This window comes from Geotrypetes seraphini, chromosome 13 (genome assembly GCF_902459505.1).
Source record: "Geotrypetes seraphini chromosome 13, aGeoSer1.1, whole genome shotgun sequence".
Taxonomy (NCBI): Eukaryota; Metazoa; Chordata; class Amphibia; order Gymnophiona; family Dermophiidae; genus Geotrypetes; species Geotrypetes seraphini.
The window spans coordinates 82,496,156-82,517,840 of NC_047096.1; the positions used below are offsets into that span (position 1 = coordinate 82,496,156).

The following is a 21,685-nucleotide window of genomic DNA, read 5'->3' on the forward strand; positions in this document are numbered from 1 at the left end:
GGAAACACGGTAGTGATCTGTATCCTGTCACTAAAATCGCCTGTAGTAACTGAAGATTGGAGGGTGGCCAATGCTATGTCACTTCAGTGCCGGGCAAAATAGTAGAAACAATTATAAAAAAATAAAATTGTGGAACATGTAGACAAACAATAACTCTTCAACTGTGACACACTCCACAAAAGAACCACTTCTATGAAGCAACACTCATTCCCTGATGTTTTCCCCCTCCCCTCATACCTCCATTTACTTTTATTTTTATGATGTAATTATAAACTTTCCTTTCCCCCACTCCCTCAAGTCCAGATATGTCACCGTCTTTGTTTTACCTTTTCTTTTTTACCCCATTTTTACATTTACTTTTATGCTTTTAGCTTTGTAAACTGGCCAGATACACGCTGATGGTCGGTATATTGAAATGTAAATAAACTTGGAAAAACTTGGAAACATGATTTAATGAGACGGAATTAGCATGGGTTCAGCTGAGGGAGATCTTGCTTCACCAAATTGCTTGACTTCTTTGAAGGTATGAATAAATGTGGATAATAGTGAGCCAGTTGATATAGTGGATCTAGATTTTCAGAAAGCTTTTGATAAAGTTCCTCATGAGAGGCTCCTGAGAAAATTAAAGTGTCATGGGATAGGTGGCAAAGTTCAGTTGTGGATTAGGAATTGGTTATCAGATAGAAAACAGAGGGTAGGGTTAAATGGTCATTTTTCTCAATGGAGGAGAGTAAACAATGGAGTGCCGTAAGGGTCTGTACTAGGACCGGTGCTATTTAACTTATTTATAAATGATCTGGAAATTGAGTGATTAAATTTTCAGATGACACTAAACTGTTCAAAGTTGTTGAAACATATGCAGATTGTGAAAAGTTGCAGACAGACCTTAGAAAATTGGTAGACTGGGAGTCCAAGTGGCTGATGATGGGAGTGGTTCTGTGGGAGTGGAGAAGAGTAGATGTGGTTCCTCTTCACAAAAGTGGTTGCAGAGATAAAGCAGGAAACAACAAGCCGGTAAGCCTCACTTTGGTTATTAGAAAAATAACGGAAGCTTTGCCGAAGGAGAGGATAGTGAAATTCCTGGAATCAAATGAGTTACAAGATCCAAGACAATATGTACTGGAGTTAAATCATGCCAGACGAATCTGATTGAATTCTTTGACTGGATGACCAGAGAAATAGATCAAGGTTGTGCACGAGATATAATTTACTTAGATTTCAGCAAAGCCTTTGACACGGTTACTCATAGGAGGCTCTTGAACAAACTTGACCGGTTGAAGTTAGGACTAGAGAATGACATGGTGCCGTGGGTAGCCGCGGGTAACCCGCTGAAACGGTGTGTGTGTGGGGGGGAAGTGCTCACTGCGGGCACAGAGACAAGGCCATCCACCGCCCTGTGAAGTGGTGAATGGCCTTGTATGCGCAGTTAAGGGAGGGAACGTGCGTGATCACCAATCATGTGCAGCCCCCTGCTTCCTACCAACTGGCCGAATCTATCTCCCTCCCTCCCCCTTACCTTCATGGTGCGTTAGTTTTCAAAGTAACTTACTCAAGCTGGCCTAGTCTGCCTGCAGTCGTGTGTGTCTGTGGGTGGAAGCTTCTCCTCTGACGCAACTTCCGAGGTCCAAAATAGTGGGCCTTCCCCTCCCTGGTGCATTATGTGATGCACGGGGAGGTGCCTAAGGCTCTGATTGGCTCAGATGTCTAAGGTCCCTCCTCTTCAATAAATTCCTAGCAGAGCACTGACTTGGTGCTCTCTGCATGACTCACTCTCACTCATTCACTCCCCAAACAACTGTAAGTACTCTTTATATTATACTGATTGTACTTGTATTGTGCTAACTGCATTTGTACCCCAACCAGCAATGTATGTTCTTTAAACTAAACTAAACTAAACCTTAAGTTTATATACCGCATCATCTCCACGAATGTGGAGCTCGGCACTGTTTACAAGACCTTAAAATATAGGAAGAGAAGGAAAAAAAAAAAGGTTTACATCAACTTCTATATAGAAGAGAAGAGTAAGGGGGGATAGAATTACATTTTAGTGAAAAGCCAGGTTTTCAGTTGCTTGCGGAATAATTGGAGGGAGCCCAGGTTCTGCAGCGGGGTAGTAAGGTCATTCCAAAGACCTGTGATTCTGAAGAGAAGGGATTTTCCCAGTTTGCCTGCATAGCTAATACCGTGTAGAGAGGGGAGGATAGTTTATACCTTTGGGCGGGTGTGGTAGAGTCAGGATTCGAGGAGTTATAAGATAGTGGGATTAAGGGAGGAAGGATGCCGTGAATGATCTTAAAAGCCAGGCAGGAGCATTTGAAATGGATTCTGGAAATCACTGGGAGCCAGTGAAGTTTGGCTAGGAGTGGGGAGACATGGTCAGACTTGCGTTTTGCAAAGATCAACTTGGCTGCAGTATTCTGGATTAGCTGGAGTCTTTAGATAATTTTTGTTAACCGCATTGAACCTCATGGTATACTGTGGTATACAAATAAAATGTTATATTATGTCGTGACTAGTAGAGTCAGGGGTGGAGAATGACACGAGGCCAAATCTTTCCCCATTCCATTTCCGCGAGTTTTGTTGCTGTCCTGCCTCTGCCTCATTCCTGTAAGCTCTGCCTTAACCGCACAAGCCTCAAAAATTTATGATTTTAAAGTGTTTGAGGCTTGTGCAGATGAGGACAGAGCTGGCAGGGACAGGAAAAGAACTCGTTGGGATGGGAAAATGAGTTCCCACGGGACGGGGAAAAATTTGTCCCCGTATCATTCTCTAGTCAGGGGTCTATATCTCAGTGCTTTCCAATGTTGTTATAACCTCTCTGGAGAGCCCACCTAGGTCTTGACCTTAAAGCTAGATTTTGTAAACCCCATTTGGGATCCTGACCCAGAATTTGGGAAGCTTTGCTCTATGACTTGGGCTCTTCCCTCACATGCAGATCATCCAGGCAGGGAGGCAAGGAGCCAAGAACATAAGAATTGCCATATTGGGATAGCCCAGCATCCTGTTTCCAACAGTGGCCGACCCATGTCCCAAGTGCCCAACTAGATCTCAAAGACAGAGATTTGAATTAAGTATGGGGTTTTAAACTTGGGAAAGTTCCCTCCCCCTCATTACAATACTGGTCACCATAGAAGATAACTTTTCTCTGGCAACTAGTGATGTCATAGTTAATTAAAAGTACAGTACTCCGCCATGAACTCGCGGTTCAGTATTCGTGGCCCCTGTTGTTCACGTTTTTTTTCCCTCCACAAAAATATTCTCCGTCCGCTTCTTCTCTGACTCAGGACACCGCCGTGTGCATCCTCCAGCCCCTCAATCCGCTTTGCTGGACCAGCGATTCTGGCCTGGGTCAAAGCCACAAGGACCACCACCCGCATCGGCACTTGCAACAGTCGCCCCTGCAGCCCTTTCCCGCCTCTGACCCCGCTCCTAAACCATATCCAATTATTGTGGTTTTTATAAATTTGTGGGTGCTCCTGGAACGCAACCCCCGTGAATTTCAGGGGAGTACTGTATATCATTTTAGCAGTATATCTAGGCATCACTGCTGGAACCCTATAACAGCAGTGTAGACTAGGCTCTCTCACTTAAAACAGACCAAATCACCCAAATACACACACATTAATTGCAATATCTCTTTTAAGTCCAGGTTAACAGAAATCATAATGAGAAAGGTTAGGCTCTTTTAGCGGATGTGACATGGCTAAGTTTCACCCCAGGAATTCTTGCTGGGTAAGTCTCCCCACAAGTTGTTCTTTCTCATACTTCAAAGAAAGACACCAAATCATCTTTTTGCTTTTTGTGCAGAGATTTTTTTTCAAAGCAGAAATATGGGCATTATTCTGACCATTTAGACTTTATTTATTTAAAAAAAAATTTATTCCATGTAATGCCTAAGCGGATTCCAATAAAACATACATTAAAACTACTACAGGACTGTTAGCTGCCAAACTTTCCTTAAAACAAACAAAAAGATGACAGAAGAAGAGCTTTCTCTCTGCTTTTCCAGAGCAGTAATATCGAAGCTCATTTAGATTCTTTAATGTTATCCCTATTCATATTTCAATTTTAATGTACAATGCTTTGTATTACAGGAGAAGCATTTTATCAAATTTGAATAAACTATGAAGGAGGGTTACTTAAAAAATAGGCGCCAACGTTTCAAAATGAGCTCTTCCCAAAAATAGCAAAGGAGTTATTTAAACGTCTTCTGTCCAGGTTCATCCATTGTTAAAAGGTTGAAAGATTGAATATGTATGTTGGATAAGCAGAATGAACATGGAATCAGCAGTGACACAATGGGCTCCTTTTACTAAGGTGTGCTAGGGCTTTAACGTGCAGAATAGCGCACGCTAGACCTTAATTCCAGCATTGAGCTGGCGTTAGTCCTAGAAGCGTAGCGTGCGATAATTTCCTACATGCGCTAAAAACGCTAGCGCACCTTAGTAAAAGGAGCCCAATGTTTTTTCCACTTCTTAAGGTGGTAACATTTGATCTGTTGTTCAGTATGGCAACCTACACTAACAGTTGCTTTTTTAAGTAAAAAACTTTTGATTTTCTTATTTCTAGTCATTTTGTTGTGTTGCTCTTAATATGAAAATGTTAAGATTCTGCAGGAAATTCTTCAAGTAGGGAACCACAAGGTTGCTTGAGAAGAGCTGTACAGTATTTCATATAGAATCTATTTCTTAAAGTATTGCTGAGTATTTAAATAACCAGGGCCGGCATAAGAGGTGGGCAAATAGGGCAACTGCCTTGTACCTCAAGGCTCTAGAGGGTCCCCAATGGGCCAGCATATTTTCCCCTTTCTAACTGCACTGGTCCAATGTCACCCTTGGTCTTACAGAAACAGGATGCAGAGGACCGCCGGCCGTGGCAGTGAGTCTTAACCGTTACCTGAAACCCTTCTCTGTGCTTTCCTTCTGCCATGGCCCATCCTCAATGATGCAGAAGGGAAGCACAAAGAGGGGCCGCAGGCAGCGTTTGAGAATCGCTGTCATGGCTGACAGTCCCCTGCAACAAAGATGGATTTGTCTGTAAGACAGAAGGTAAGGGCAATATCGGACCAGCGCAGATAGAAGGGGGAGAACATGCTGGGCCATGAAGCCCCCTGGACCAGCTGGTTTTTTAGGGGGTTCAAAGAAGTACCAGGTGAAGGAGAAGAACTTATGGGACCAGAAACAGAGGAAAGAGAGAGAGATACTTTAGATGTGGGCAATAGTGTGGAGGGAGAGAGAAAGGGAGGGAAGCTGGATGAGCGGAGGTGTGGAGGAAGGGGGAAAGAGATGCTTGAAAGGAGGAAAGTTAGGAAGAGAAAAGATGAGATGGTGGACCTCGTTAGAAGGAGGAGGAATTGAAAACCTGTAGTGAGATTCCTTCTGCACAGCTTGCGAGTATGGGGAGAATACCCTACTGTCCAGAATGACACACCCATCTACTAGAAAACATATTAGCAAGGTAAGAAGCTAATTTCATTTTATATGTGGTAGTAATGGTGGCTGAGGAAATTGGAAGAGGGGACCCCTCCTTAATTTCTGCCCTGGGCTCCAGCATGTTTAAAACCAGCCCTGAAAGTGACCCTTGTATACAGTTCCATTTGTCCTTATTCCAAAACACCAGCCTCCTATGTGTCTCTATAGACCTCCGTGGCCCAGTAGACTGGAAATCAATAGCCCTCTGCTCACTACCCAAATAGTTGTTTCTTCTTTGCATAAACCACCGATACATATATTTTAATTCCTAGTAGACTGGTAATAACTTTGACAGTGACAAAATCTTTTCAGTCTCACTTCTATTAGCTGGAGGAAGGCACAGAAATTTCTGAGTTGGTAATGTGTACAGGCATGCTGACCAGTGTGTGTACGGGCTGAATTCGATGTTTCCCACTGATCTGTGGCCCTCCTGCTGAACCTCCTCGAGAAACAACACTCATGCTGAAGCTGTTGGTGGTGTGGGATGCCGTCCCTCCACAGTAGAAACTTCCTCCTGTGCTGGTGACACAAGTTTTCTGCTTGAAATCCAGAGCTAAATTCCTTCTGAACCAAGCCTTCTTCAGCTCTGCTTGGACCTGATTGGAAAAGGAGAAGGAATTCATTGACAAAAGAAGAGAGCAAAAAAGATAGAATGTAGAAGATAAAGTGAAGGAAGTGAAGCCTTGGAAAAACTAAAGGGAGAAAATTGCTAATATCTTTACCAATTGATTAAACCTTTTCAGTCTTGCTCCTTCCTATTAGTGGCCCATCATGGTCACTCTCTTTACCTTATAGTATCTGAGTCTCATCAGAAGTCTGTTGTACACGGCTGCTAATATTACTCTTTCTCATGTCAAACTGATTCTACAGGAGTAGCCTGCTTGCTATTTCACATCTAGGACTCCTTCTACAGTCCCCCCCTCCACTCATTCCTATTGGGTTGCCTTTTAAGGGGGCAGCTCACTTGCTCTTTCTCATCTGGGGCACATCATGCATGGCCTTTCTTTTCCGACTTCAATCAGCAAACTATTCCAGAAATCCCTGGTTCTTTCCTTTTTTTTTTTTTTTTTTACAAATTATCTTCTATACATTGTTAATCTTTAATGAATTTTGAAACAGAAAGAGAAAACGACAGCCAGCATGGTTAAAAGGTGAAGTGCAAGAGGCTATTAGAGCCAAAAAACCCACCCTTTAAAGAATGGAAAAAAGATCCAAATGAAGAAAATAAGAACAGATGTAAGCACTAGCAAGTTAGATAAAGAAAGCCAAGAATATGAAGAGAAACTTGACAAAGATGCAAAAACTCATAGTAACAATTTTTTTAGGTAAATCAGAAGCAGAAAACCTGTGAGGAAATCTGTGGGACCGCTAGATGATCAAAGAGCAAAATGGGTGCTCAGGGAGGATAACGCCATAGTGGAAAGACTGAGGGCAAGATTCTCAAAAGTTTAACGCCATTGCTAAACTGTTTTCTGGCGGTTTAGCATGTATGCAGTTTATCAGCGGATTATCAAAAGGGATTATCTCTTTATTTAGCGAGGTTTCTAGCAGTCTCTGGCACAAATTATTACATCCCAAATTATTTTTAAACAAATTGAGGGGTATTGAGGCAGAAATAAAACTTAAAAATAGATGAAAATCCAAGAGACTCAAAAGTGAAGGGGAGAAATATGTAGAAGTTGATAAAGAAAAGGTTGAATTGCTTAACAAATATTTCTGTTCTGTGGAGAAGAGCCAGCTGAATTGCCCAAAGTCCCAGGCGATTGATCAACCACTTGTGCTCTGAAGGCACTCACCGGCCCTGAACAGAGACAGTAATACACACCGCTATCCAGCCTTTGAAACTTGCATCCATAGACAGAATCACTCAATCTGAGATCCGGAGGGTAAAGCCCCTGGAGAGCGAGAAAGGTTGCAACTCCATGCAAGACTCGATGGGCCTTGGCCCTTTTCTGCCATCACTTTCTATGTTTCTAAGACTGCTCCATGCCACAGTCGTCCAGGGCAGGGGATTCCAGCATGAATGAAGAGCGTCTTTTAGCAGACACAGATGGACTCTGGACCACATCAATAGTTTCCACCATGGTACCTGAAGGTACTGCCATGCTGTCAGAACCAGAGTGGTCAAAAGGACCTGGACAACCTATCGAAGCTTCTCCTGATGGAACACAGGCAAGAACACTTTGTTCTGTCCCGTATAAAACCAAACTCCCAGGTATTCCAAAACCTGCGTTGACTTGAAGTGACTCTTCCTGAAGTTGATCACCCAGCTGAGGCACTGCAGCAACTGTACTACCTGATGAACAGCCTGATGCCTCTCGGACTGCGAGGAAGTTTTGATCAACCAGACATCCAGATATAGGTGAACCAGGACACCCGGGGTGTGACGATGTGCTGCCACCACCACCATCACTTTGGTGAAGGTCTGGGGTGCCATCGCTAATCTAGAGCGCAGCACCACAAACTGGAAATGTTGCCCCAAGACATGGAACTGCAGAAACCTCTGGTGTTCTGAAAATATGGGAATGTGGAGATACACCACCATCAGATCCAGGGAGGCTAGGAACTACCCCGGTGCTACTGATGCTATCACTGAGTGCACCGTCTCCATGCGGAAGTGAAGCACTTTCAGCACCGCATTGACTGCCGTGAGGTCCAGAATTAGTCTCCAATCATCAGATTCTTTCTTTAGAACAATGAAGTATATCGAGTATCTCCCAGAACCTGAGTCTCACTCTGGAACGGGTTCTATGACTGCAATCTCCAGAAGTTTGAGGACTGTGGCCTGCACCCAAATCACCTTCTCGGGGTGGCCCACCTAGGAATCCAGAAAATACTCAGTCAGAGGACATAAAAACTCCAGTTTGTAGCCATCCCTGAGAACCTCCAGGACCCAGCAATCAGAGGTAATGGTCTGCCATTCTGCCAGAAAAGTTGACAACTGCCCCCCCCCCCCCCCAGTGCATAGTGGAAGAGACACCAGTCTAGCCTCAGAACTGTTTCTTTCCTGAAACCGCCAGCCAACTCACTGTGAACTGCTGACATTGAGACCTGGTGAAGCATAGTCTGACAGACAAAGAGGACCATTGTCCCATGGAAGAGCCCAAGTATGGATGAGAATGCCTGAAGGGATGAAATTTAGAATGCCCTGAACCCCTGGAAGGATGGGTTCTATTTACAGACAACAACTTGGGCCTGCAATCCTGCACACTGGCCATAAGGTCATCCAGACTCTGGCTGAACAGTAGCTGTCCCTTAAAGGGCAACTGGCTCAAGGTCGCCTTAGAAGATGAATCGCCAGACCACTGTCGGATCCAGAGCATTCTGTGAGCAAAAACGGAATAGGCAGCAAACTTGACGAAAACTTTCAAGATGTTGTACAAAGCATCAGCCATATAATCCACTCCAGAGATGAGAAAATCCAAGTCGCAAAGCACCACAGTGTCAGGATCATGGTGCATCTTGGAATGGCATGCCCGAACCATGAAAGAAGAGGCCAATGCTGCCTTAACACCATCAGTGGCTGAATCAAATAGGTGCTTAAGGACAAAATCCATACGCCGGTCCTGAAGTCCTTCAGGACCACTCCCCCATCACTGGGGAGAGATGGGCACTTGGTGACTTGTGCCACCGAGGGATCCACCTTTGGGGAAGCAAAGTGCTTGTTAAAGACATCTGCCATGGCATGAGCACAGTTCAAGGGACCCTTAGTCTCCCAGATATCTGTAAGAATCCGAACAAAGGTCAGGATGATCAGGAAAGGAGGCAGATTGTGGCCTCTGGTCACTCATGAGGGAACATTATGCAGTGACAGGTTGCTCATCCTGCAGCTTCGATTCCTGTAGAGATTCAGAGATTAAATCAACAAGGTGTGCATGCTTGAAAAATTGGTGCACAGTGGGATTCTCCCCCAAATCAGGGACTCTGTACTTGTTCAGATCCTAGAGATCCTCCAAATTCACCACATCTGCGAATGCCATAGTGCCTCCTGGTGAAAGCAGAAGTATGGAAAGAGTGTCTGGTGCAACTGCAGCACCCCTGAAGGAAGGCAAGAGAAAAGACCCTGGCCCACTGGGGCAGGGGTCCCTGTGACTGGCACAGAGGCTGTTGGAAGGGAAACAGGCAGAGACTTTTTAACTAAATATGCCTGATAAAGCATTCTGGGGAAAACCCATCCTCTGCAGTGGAAGCTGACCTCTGCATATCAGTTTTGGACTGCTTGTAAGATTTACGAGGTTTATCGTTAGTGACGTGCTTGTGTTTCACTGAAATGTCACCAGCGCAGTCCCCAGGGTCCCCTGAGGCCATTTTCATGGGATTCGGGGCAAAAGGTGCTTGAAGACCCTCCTTGGAGGTCAAAGGCACCGCATCCAGGCAAGCCTCACACCCCTCGTGGGCTGCAGCACATGTGGAACACGCCTGTGCATCCAACAGCTATCCACCACAAATGAGGCTCGAATCCATCCCATCCTGCCCTGGGGAGGCCATCTATGTAGTTTTCTTGCAAAAACGAAGCTTGGAAGTATAAAAAAAATAAGTTTAAATTTAAATCAGGAAAAATCCAAGATGGCTGCCGTAGGTGCCAATTTTGACTAAAAATAGCCTGGGAAGATGACAGGAACCCTAAAAAAAAAAAAAAATGGCGTTTGGAGATTTTAGAGGTGGATAGGGGTAGGGCATGCAGGGAAACCATCCCATACCCCCTTTTTAAGAATCACCAAAATAGCTGATTAAGGCTGTCAGCCTTTACTCACTGTGATGTATGCTGAATGGGAAACACTGCAGAACTGAAACAGCTCACAGGAAGATCCTCTGCCTCAAAGAACTGGAAATCTGGATTTCAACTCTTCTGACTGCCCCACCGGCCTGATCTCCATGGCCGGAGACCTCCGCTACCCTCAGACAAGCCACACAGATGGCTGGTGATCCTAGTCGTGCCTCCACAGAAATGCTCAGCTTGCACTCTACCCACTAACGGATGAACCTGGGGTGAGCAAGCTCCCATGGAAACGGTCCCTGAGCCCCAATCTGATGTGCAGGCTGATAAGTAAGGAACTCTTTAGAAGCAGACTTTTTCCAAAGGTCTGCAATCTCCTGCAGTCAGGGAACCTCCACAGCATGAGGGCGTAAACCACGAACACAAAATAATTAAATTATGCAAAATCAAACACGAGCAGAAAAGAAAAGCTCCTACAGCCTGGTTTGTAGGAAGGAAGACTGGAGATCAGGCACATTGATGAGGTATGAAGGGGAGGGGTTTAAGTCTCTGAAGTTTGAGGCTTCCTACAAAGTCCTGGTGGGTAGACAGAATAAAGTAGGATTGCACAAGAACTTACTTCCCTCATTCCCAACCCTAACCCCCATCCCCCCTCTCTACTGGATCCTGTGGTACGACTTCTCCCCAGTTCCCAACTCCACCACCTATTACCTCCCCGCCGCTGTAATTTAAAATCTTCAGGCAGCTGGTGGCACAACGAAGCCAGCCTCCTGCCATTGGCCTACCCCAGAAGTATTCTTTCTGCAACACTTCCTCTTCCCACATAGGCAAGACGCTGCAGAAAGAATACTTCCGGGCAGGCTGATGACGGGAGCTGGTTTCGTTGTTCCGCCGGCTGGTTTTACTTACCTCCCCATTGCAAAAGCAGTAGATAAAAGCCACAAAGAATCCCTGCAGAGAAAGTTAGACAATTCATAATCAGTCTTTAGGAATATAAATTCAATTCAATAATTCCAAAAGACGTCGTAACAAAAAAATTTCTTTAAAATTTAGAAAATTATTATTTTTAAATTAGAGGCAAGTTCAAAACAGCTATAGGTTCCTATCACAGTTATTACTGCTTGTTTTCACAGACTTTGTACTATTGATACTAATTTCTCACATTCACAACTCTATCCTCTATAAGTCACTTGAAATCCCTAAATCCCTTCAATTTTCATAACAAAATTCAGTGATGAGACAGTGCCCTTTTCTGCCCTTTTCTGCCGTCATCTAGCCCTATTCTGCCGTCATCTTTCTATGTTTCTATGTGCTTTATTGTTAAAAGTCATTGACAAAAGTCCCATTTTCATTTTTCATGCTTCAAACTTCATCTTCACTCAGTAAAAGAAATTCAAATTGGTGGCTCCCCAAACAACAATTTTGGTAAAGGTCTCTAGGGGAGGAAGGTTCCACCTCAGCTTTATCCTTAAGCAAGCAAGCAACATATTCTGACATGTGGGTGAAGTCATCCACAGAGCCCGGTATGGACAGTGGTAAAAGTGTATTACCACTTTAAGATTTTTAGAAAGTTTGCGACTGCCCACGCTGCACATGTGCGACTACCTTCCTACCTGGCATCAGCTCACAAGGTCGTCAGTTTTTTGTTTTCCCGCAGAATGAAGAAAACATCTCAACTTTGTTCCCTTGAGTTTGCCTTCCCACTTATTTTTTTTCAATTGCTTTCATACTTGTTCGTCAAAGAAGCCGCTGAGTGTCAGCGCAAAGGAAACCAGCCATGGCTGACCGGGATAGCAGCGAGCAGGAGCATGGAAAGCTTGCTCCTGCTCACTGAACCTGTGGACCACCAGTTGCAATTTTTGGGAAAGCCATGGCCCCAGTTGCCTCCCCCGTTCCGACGCCTAGGCTCAGACAAATGGAGACAGAACCCACAAAGGAAAAAGTGATACTGGATCTGGTCTTCACAAATTGGGAGAGTGTTTATAATAATCATCATAATAATAATAATTTTATTCTTATATACCGCCAAAGCCGTAGTAGTTTGAGGCGGTTTACAATAAGAGGAGCTGGATAATCAGCAAAGATAGGTACAAAGTAAAGTTATAGAGTACATGTGAGCAGATACAGGGATAGGAAGGGCTGGAACAGTCGGCGAACAATCAGTGAGAATAGGCGCACTGTACAGTCATCAATACATGTAGGCAGAGAACAGAGCGGGATTGAGAGATCGTGGTGAAAATTGGTTGGAGTAAAGCAAAAGGACAATAGGAACATTTAGGTTACAAATCGGTTGAACAAGTTTGTTTGGGTGCCTACCTGGGAAGTAACGATCATCAAATGGTTTGGTTTGATGTAACAGCTAAAGTTGAGGGTGGTCACACAAATCTCAAAGTCCTAGATTTCAAACATACGGACTTTAGACCTGACAATAATAATAATAATTTATTGTTTATATACTGCCAAAGCCAAAGTAGTTTGAGGCAGTTTACAATAAAGAAGAGCTGGACATTCAGCGAAAAAAACAATGAAGTCTTTGAGTACATGAATATTTGTACAGAGTAAGGTTACATTGAAAGGAGGGTTTACAATAAGAAGTGGGTCGAGGCGGTTTACAATAAGAAGGATTGGTCATACAGCGTGGGGTAAGCAGTGAAGACTTTAGAATCTTTTGTCACAAATCGGTTGAACAGGTTGGTTTTAACTAGTTTTCTGAAGTTGAGGTAGGATGAGAAGTGCTTGATGCTGCTGTTTAGCCAGTCGTTCTGCAGACTTGCTTGGAAGGCAACCGTTCTGTCAAGGAATCTTTTGTATCGGCAGGTTTTTAATGTAGGGTGGCTAAACATACATATTCTGCGTGTAGGCCTGGTGGAGCAGTCTAGTTTAAAGTGGAAGACCAGGTATAGAGGGGCCAAACCGAGAATGGATTTGAAACAGAGGCAGGCAAATTTGAACAATACTCTTGCCTCCAGGGGCAACCAGTGGAGTTTTTGGTAGTAGGGGGTTATGTGATAGGGTGGGAAGAATTAGAGAAGTGGAAAAACAGTGGTCCAAGCTGAAAGGAACAAGAAATGGCCACTGATCTTTATGTGAGGAAAATAAACAAAACAAGAGAAAAAGGAAACCGACATGTTTCTCTAAATTATTGGCAGAGAAAATTAAAGGCAAAAGAGTTGGCATTCCTGAAATATAAAAAAAAAAAAAAATCAAGAGGAGTACAGAGAGAACTACCAGATGAAACTGAAAGAAGCCAAGAGGGAGATACATCTGGTGATGGAGACAACATTTTTTTCAGGTATATTAGTGAAAGGAGGAAAACAAAAAATGAAATTGCAAAACTGAAAAATGCTATGGACCGCTATGTGGAGATTAATGAGGAAAAAGCAAATGTGCTAAACTACTACTCCTGTATTAACAGAAGAAAACCATGGAGAAGGACTGCAATTGGCTGGCAAAGTTACACTTGCGAAGGGAGTGGATACCACACCGTTCACGGAAGAAAGTGTTTATGAATAACTTGAAAAATTAAAAGGTGGACAAAGCAATGGGACCGGACGAAATCCATCCCAGGATACTGGGGGAACTCAGAGAGATTCTGTCAGGTCCTCTTAAAGATTTGTTCAATAAATCCTTGGTTATGGGAGAAGAGTGGATGCTGTCCCTATTCACAAAAGTGGTTGCAGAACTACAGGCTGGTAAGCCTCACTTCATGTTATTGGAAAAATAATGGAAGCGTTGGAGAAGGAAAAGGATAGTGAATTTCCTAGAATCTAATGGGTTACAAGATCCGAGGCAACATGAGTTTACTAAAGGTAAATCGTGCCAAACAAATCTGATTCTTTGACTGGGTGACCAGAGAATTGGATAGAGGATGTGCGCTAGATGTAATTTACTTAGATTACAGCAAAGCCTTTGACATGGTTCCTCATAAGAGGCTCCTGAATAAACTTGACAGGCTGAATTTAGGACCCAAAGTTGTGATTTGGATTAGAAAAGGGTTGATGGACAGATGTCAGAGGATGGTGGTTAATGGAATTCATTCGGAGGAAGGAAGGGTGAATAGTGGAGTTCTTCAGGGATTGGCGCTGGGGCTGATTCTGTTCAATATGTTTGCGATTAACATTGCCGAAGGGTTAGAAGAGAAGGTTTGCCTTTTTGCAGATGATACCAAGATTTGTAAAGAGTTGATACCCCGGAGGGAGTGGAAAACATGAGAAAGAATCTGCAAAAGTTAGAAGAATGGTCTAAGGTCTGGCAACTAAAATTCAATGCAAAGAAGTCAGTGATACATTTGAGGAGTAGAAATCTAAGGAAGTCATATGTGCGGGGAGGTGAGAGGCTAATATGCACTGAAGGGGAGAGAGACCTTGGTGTGATAGTGTCGGAGGATCTGAAGGTGCAGAAATAGTGTGACAAGGTAGTGGCTGTAGCCAGAAGGATGCTAGATTGTACCAGATATAACCAATAGAAGAAAGGAGGTGTCGGTGCCCCTGTATTGTGTTCAGTTTTGGAGACCGTATCTGGCGAAGGATATAAGAAGACGAAGCAGTCCAGCGAAAGGCGACAAAGATGATAGGAGTTTTGAGCCAAAAGACATACAAGGAGATACTGGAAGACCTAGAGGACAGGGGAGATATGATACAGAGGTTTAAATAATTAAAAGGTATTAATATATAACCAAATCTTTTCTGGAGAAAGGAAAATGGTAAAACTATGGGACATAAATTGAGGGTGCGAGGTGGTAGAGTTAGGAATAATATTAGGAAGTTCTTTTTCACGGAGAGGGTGGTGGATGCCTGGAAAACAGTAACAGAATCTCTAATCAGAAAATGAAGGGTATAATTGGAAGAACTCAGGCCAGTACTGGGCAGACTTGAACAGTTTGTGTCCTGTATATGGCTATTCGGCTTGGAATGGTCTAGATCAGTGTCTCACAAACTTTCCAGCTGGCGGCACACTAAATCCAGTGCCCTGGCCGGAAGGCACCCGGAAGTGTGTTGATGTTAATGCATGAGCGGAGACCCATCTGGCCATGACCCGCTTCGGTGGAGGAATCCGGTAGGTGTGAGGAAAGGAGGAGAGATGCTGGCCAGGAGGAGAGTCATCTGCGCTGGCTGACTTCCTACAGAACGTGCTTTCGCCTAACAAAAAAAGTCTTCAAAGACTCCAGCTTATCCAGAATACTGTAGCCAAGTTGATCTTTGCAAAACGCAAATCTGACCATGTCTCCCCACTCCTGTCCAATCTTCACTGGCTCCCAGTGATTTCCAGAATCCATTTCAAATGCTCCTGCCTGGCTTTTAAGATCATTCATGGCATCCTTCCTCCCCTAATCCCACTATCCTTTAACTCCTCGAGTCCTGACTCTACCGGACCCGCCCAAAGATATAACTATCCTTCCCCTCTTTACGCGGTATTCTCTATGCAGGTAAACTGGGAAAATCTCTTCTCTTCAAAATCACAGGTCTCTGGAACGACCTTACTATCCCGTTGCGGAACCTGGGCTCTCTCCAACTATTCCGCAAGCAACTGAAAACTTGGCTCTTCTCTAACATGTAATTCTATTTTCCCCCTTACTCTTCCATTCTATATATAAGCTCATGTAAACCTTTTCCTTTCTCTTCTTATATTTTAAGTTCTTGTAAATTGTGCCGAGCTCCACTTCCGTGGAGAGGATGTGGTATATAAACTTAAGGTTTAGTTTAGTCCTGTAGGTAGTCAGCCGGCTTGGATGACTCTCCTCCTCGCCAGTGCGTTGCGGCACGCCTGAAATCTCAGGAGGCAGACTGGTGTATCTGGTCTAGATAGGCTGTAGTGAGCTTCAGTGGCAACTCCAGTAGTTGGAACCTTGGTAGACTTCTACGGTCTATAACCCAGAAAATGAACAAAGACGATTTAATTTAATCATGGATTTGTAATGCATGTACCTATTATGCAGACTGGATGGACCATTCAGGTCTTTATCTGCTGTCATTTACTATATTACTATGTTATGTTACTATGTCTAGTATTAAATCTCTGACCACTTCTTCTGTCTGTGAAGGAGGTCTGTATATCACACCGATGTAAATGCATTTTCCACTCCCTCTTTCCAGATTAACCCATAATTGTGAGGCTTTAATATGCTCTTTAACATACAATGCCACTCCCCCTCCTTTTCTTCCTACTCTTGTCTTTTCTGAACAGATTATAGCTTGACATAACTATATTCCAGTCATGGTTCTTTATGAACGACGTCTCTGTGACAGCCACTAAATCCAACTCATGCTCTTCCATTACAGCCTCTAGATCCAGAACTTTGTTTCCCATTTATCAATCATTGCTATAAACAGCTTTCCAGACATCGCCCCCTTTTACCTTTTGTGTAGAGGTATTTAGTGATTCACTTACCTGGGGGCTTTGATCACCCTGCCAACATAGTTTAAAGCCCTCTTCAGCAAGTTAGCCAGTCTGCTGCTGAAGACACTTTTTCCCTTCTTTGAGAGATGCATACCATCCCTGCTCAGCAGCCCTTGGAAAATCATTTCATGGTCCAGGAAGCTGAAACATTCTCAATGATACCATCCACTGAGAAAATAGGTATGATTTTGCCTTAAAGGAAAATGGCAGTGGTGGTCTTTGAACTTAACTTGGAGCTGGGGTGTACAGGAGGAAAACTGTGTTTACTGTATAAACTCTGAATGAATCCTCTTAAGCAATAGTAGTGATTTGCAAGAAAAAAAAACAGAAGATATGCAGCAAAATAGAATCAGGAAAGGTAGAGGAGAAAAACTCAGCTTATCAGTGGAATAGACCTGGAACTTGGTAAGGGGGCTAGCTACCAATCTGTAACAGAAATCTTTCAAGCTTGAGCAAGGCCTAGTTATGTGTAGAGTTGTGAGTTTTGTTGAAAATTCCCCCAAATGGTAGAACATGGGCAATAAACAAGCAATTCCAAGAAAATGTATCTAGATATACGTAGTAAGTAGGTGGAATCAATGTAAAGCAGAGGACATAGGAATAGTATAAGGAAAGAGGAACAATGTTATAAAAGTCAGTGTAACTGAGCAGATCTAGGAAAAACCTATTGTGTGACAGCTTTTCCTGTTCTCCATACTTATTTGCATGCTGCATGCTTTGCTAAAGTGAACTAAATAAACTGCCATTTGACTGCAGAACAAAGTATTGAGGAGTTTTCTTTTTGGTAAACTCTTGGAGACCTCTCCAGCAGCTGGGGGTGGTCTTCACCACACAGCCGTACATTTATTTCCAGAATGCAGCCTTCTCTGCCCAGGCCTTTACCCTCTACAGCAGTGGTTCCCAAACCTGTCCTGGGGGACTCCCAGCCAGTCAGGTTTTCAAGATATCCCTAATGAATATGCATGAAAGAGATTTGCATACCTGTCACTTCCATTATATGCAAATCTCTCTCATGCATATTCATTAGGGATATCTTGAAAACCTGACTGGCTGGGGGTCCCCAGGACAGGTTTGGGAACCACTGCTCTACAGGGAGGATTGATGAGAATACCTCCTGACTGCTTCACCTTCTCTCCAGAGCCACAAAGTCACTGTTGAGAGGGAGAGGAGATGGTGAAAGCTGTGGATGGGCAGACTGGATGGGCTATTCAGCCTTTATCTGCCATTATTTTATAAGGAGGATGAGGGTAGAATTAGATGCTTCTTGCCTTTGGATTTGGCCAGAAGCAGGTCATTGGAGACTTTAGCAAGGGCAGTTTTTGTAGAATGGAGAAGGCGAGAATCCAATTACAGGGGGTCAAGAATAGCTTGAGACGAAAGAAATTTGAGGCAATGGTGGTGAACAGCACGTTCAAGTAGCTTGGATAAGAAGAGGCGGAGGGAGACGGGGCAATAATGGAAGAGGCAAGTAAAGTCCAGCGATGGTTTTATGAGGAGCAGTGTAACTACTGCTTGAAAAATTGCATCAGAAATCTGATCAAACTGTACTTGGCTTATATTGACTTGACTGGTAGCCTCCACACAACAAAAAAATAAAAATCTATTTATTAAATCAACAGAATTCAAATCCCAACATAAAATGGAAGGAAGTTATTTCAGTTATGCTTCTCCGACATGGGTTGCTTAACTTTAACTTGTCATGTCTACTTGTAAGCACTCCATCATGAATCAAGAAAACCTTCCTATAAGTTTGCTCTTCCTGATGATGTCAACACGGCAAATCAAACTCCTGTCTAGATTTGACAGGAGATATATAAAAGTACTTTCCAATCAATAATGGAGTTCAAACCCTTCAGCTGCAATCTGTTATGTTTATTTATCCAACATTGCTCCTGCTGTATCAAATTTTTCCCCGAGTTTCTTCCTCTTATATTGTGCTTTTGTTGATCAATCACAATGCATTGTAGTTCTTCAAATATGTGCAAATTCTATTTAAAGAGTTCCACCTTTTTGTAATTAGAGGATGCTTGTATCGCCTGTTTCCAGCGTTTGCGGTGACTCTTTCCTGGTTAAAATGGGAAAGAAAAAAGGATCCTCCTACCTTAACCCTCCAACACTTCAGACCTCCCAGTGCTTGGTTCAAACAACGATCATGAGCGTGTTTGCTTGTTCGGGTGAGGAGACCCGTCTTACCTTGGGGGAAAACCCGGATTCTTCAAGGGATCTTGGTGTGGGAGTTAGCCAGGTGTTGCTGAGCCCGGAACAGAGATTGGTTCTTCCCCAACCCAGAAGTGACCTGATGTAAAGGACACATGTGGTGAGAAATGCCATTCTATTTAAAGAGTACTTCTATTTTGTAACTAGAAGAGTGGTAAAGGAACACATATGGTGACAGACACCATGAAGGAATATGTGCACTATATGAGAAGCTACTGAATTACCTATCCCAGATAAATTTTTTCAACAGTCTCTGTTCTTTTTAGAACCAATGTTACAGTGAAAACAAGCAGCAATTCCAGATTTGACAGAACTAGGCTCTGGAAGAACTGTTGCATGAAACGGAACATCCGTTGGGCTAAGCTAAGTATCCACCCATTGAAATAATCATGTGGAAACTTGTGCCGATTTAAAAAGAAACGTGTGCACTGAAACTTGTATAGAAATATCCTTCAGTTGAGGAGCAAATTTATAGGAAGGTTTTTTTGATTCATGATAGAGTGCTTACAGTAGACATGGTGTTGAAGTAAAGCAACCATGTCAGAGAAGCACAACTGAAATTTTCTTTCCATTTTATGCTGGGATTTGAAATCTGTTGATTTAATTAATAGACTTGTATTTCTTTTTATCATAAACTAGCTGATCACCCAGCATTGCCCAGATATTCCAATTCCAGCAGCAAGAATGGCCCTCTCTATGGGGCTGAACTTGGACTTAAACAACATCGGGAGTGTCGCAGTGAGCCCGAAAACTATGGATTCATGTCCTGTAGTCAGGCCTTATGCTGCTGAACTGTCTCTGAAGCTCTAGATGTAGCTTTGATTGCACTTGCCTTACGTTTCCTTGGAGGCATTGTTACAGCAATGAAAGCACAGAACAGTGTGACATCATTCCCCAAGCTTCACACAATTGGTCAAAGCAATATGTTTATATTTATTCAAAATTTGATATTCCGCTCCCGCATTTTACTGACCTAAGTGGTTTACAATGTAATAGTTAAAACAGAAAGGAACTCCATAGAACATATTCAAATAGGAAACTCCATTGAACATATTCAGATAGGAAAGGTAGAGATAGAGAAAGATAAGATATATACATATCCTAACAAGTAATCATTACAGGTGAAAACAAAAACCAAACAAAAATTACTTTAAAAATAAAAATAAAGTAAATTTAAGCAAATTAGAAATTTAAAAATAAGGCTCAGTCCTATGCAAGGCAATGGCAGGATACAATAGCCGAGATGAAGGTGAGGTAGAAGAGGCAGGAGGGTCCCAAAGGCTGGATCCATCTTGCCGAGGAGAGCTGGAGTACCAGACAGGCCATAATAGGTCCCCTGATGTCAAGCCACACAAAGTCAAAGCAAAATCAGGCAAGAAGGAAACACTGAAATTTTCATAGGCCACCTCCTCCAACGTGAAGCGTTGCACTCCCCTCAGCTGGCTCTCGATCGGCATACAAGCTCTGACTTGGCTCTGTCCGGGAAGGAAAGTGTACCACTGCCACCACTGAAATCAGCTAAAGAGATGGAATCATCGCCACCTCGACTGCCCCTCTCACCCCACTTCCAGCCGAAACCTCCACAGGCCACCTCCTCCTCTGATGCAAAGCATCTCCCTCCTTATGACCAGATCACGATCACCAGCACACTGGATGTCTCATCCACCTCCCCTGACATCAAGCACTGCTCCCTTCTCAGCTGTCCACTGCCAGCTTCCCCATCCACGGAGCGGATGCCAGGCACTGTATAGACCCGCCGGTGGTGCAAGGAATAGCAGGTAGGAAGGAGGCCTTTCGACCGTTGGACTGAAGCCAATGGTCAAATAAGAAAGTTAGTAGTTTAAATTTAGCGATTTAAAAAAATAAGAGTGGAGGCCCCAAACCAGAATAATAAAATCAAAATAAACCCAATAAAAAAGATCAAATAAAAAAATAAATAAAACATAAAGCAATAAGGGAGACAGCACAGATGACCTAACTGGCCGCCATTTTGTTAGAATATCTGTCTTTTTTAATGATTCTTTATATGTCACCCCCTTCCCACCCCACAGTAATTTTCCCCAGATAGTAATTGATATACATAGTAACATAGTAGATGACGGCAGATAAAGACCCGAATGGTCCATCCAGTCTGCCCAACCTGATTCAATTTAAATTTTTTTTTTTTTTTTTTTAATTTTTCTTCTTAGCTATTTCTGGGCAAGACTCCAAAGCTTTACCCGGTACTGTGCTTGGGTTCCAACTGCCAAAATCTCTGTTAAGACTTACTCCAGCCCATCTACACCCTCCCAGCCATTGAAGTCCTCCCCTGCCCATCCTCCACCAAACGGCCATACACAGACACAGACCGTGCAAGTCTGCCCAGTAACTGGCCTAGTTCAATATTTAATATTATTTTCTGATTCTAAATCTTCTGTGTTCATCCCATGCTTCTTTGAACTCAGTCACAGTTTTACTCTCCACCACCTTTCTCGCGAGCGCATTCCAGGCATCCACTACCCTCTCCGTAAAGTAGAATTTCCTAACATTGCCCCTGAATCTACCACCCCTCAACCTCAAATTATGTCCTCTGGTTTTACCATTTTCCTTTTTCTGGAAAAGATTTTGTTCTACATTAATACCCTTCAAGTATTTGAACGTCTGAATCATATCTCCCCTGTCTCTCCTTTCCTCTAGGGTATACATATTCAGGGCTTCCAGTCTCTCCTCATACGTCTTCTGGCGCAAGCCTCCTATCATTTTCGTTGCCCTCCTCTGAACCGCCTCAAGTCTTCCTACGTCTTTCACCAGATACAGTCTCCAAAACTGAACACAGTACTCCAAGTGGGGCCTCACCAATGACCTGTACAATGACATGTATACCAAGTTTGGTTGAAATCTGTCC

The 21,685-nt window shown here is 43.4% G+C and overlaps 1 protein-coding gene across 3 annotated transcripts in view; it reads right to left on the reverse strand.

Annotated features, from left to right (window-relative positions):
* Positions 1-4,893: 4,893 nt before the first annotated feature.
* Positions 4,894-21,685, reverse strand: part of LOC117347043 (parathyroid hormone/parathyroid hormone-related peptide receptor-like) — a 95,380-nt gene continuing 78,588 nt past the window's right edge. For 2 of the 3 annotated variants that reach the window (XM_033917351.1, XM_033917350.1), the window contains exons 12-13: positions 11,098-11,139; positions 4,894-6,067 (exon numbers count right to left, since the gene is read on the reverse strand). In XM_033917351.1, coding sequence (XP_033773242.1) covers positions 5,795-6,067; positions 11,098-11,139 — 315 coding nt within the window. In that variant the 3' untranslated portion in view covers positions 4,894-5,794. Of the gene's footprint in view, positions 6,068-11,097; positions 11,140-18,777; positions 18,881-21,685 lie in introns of all 3 variants that reach the window. The other variant, XM_033917352.1, reaches the window with a different exon arrangement.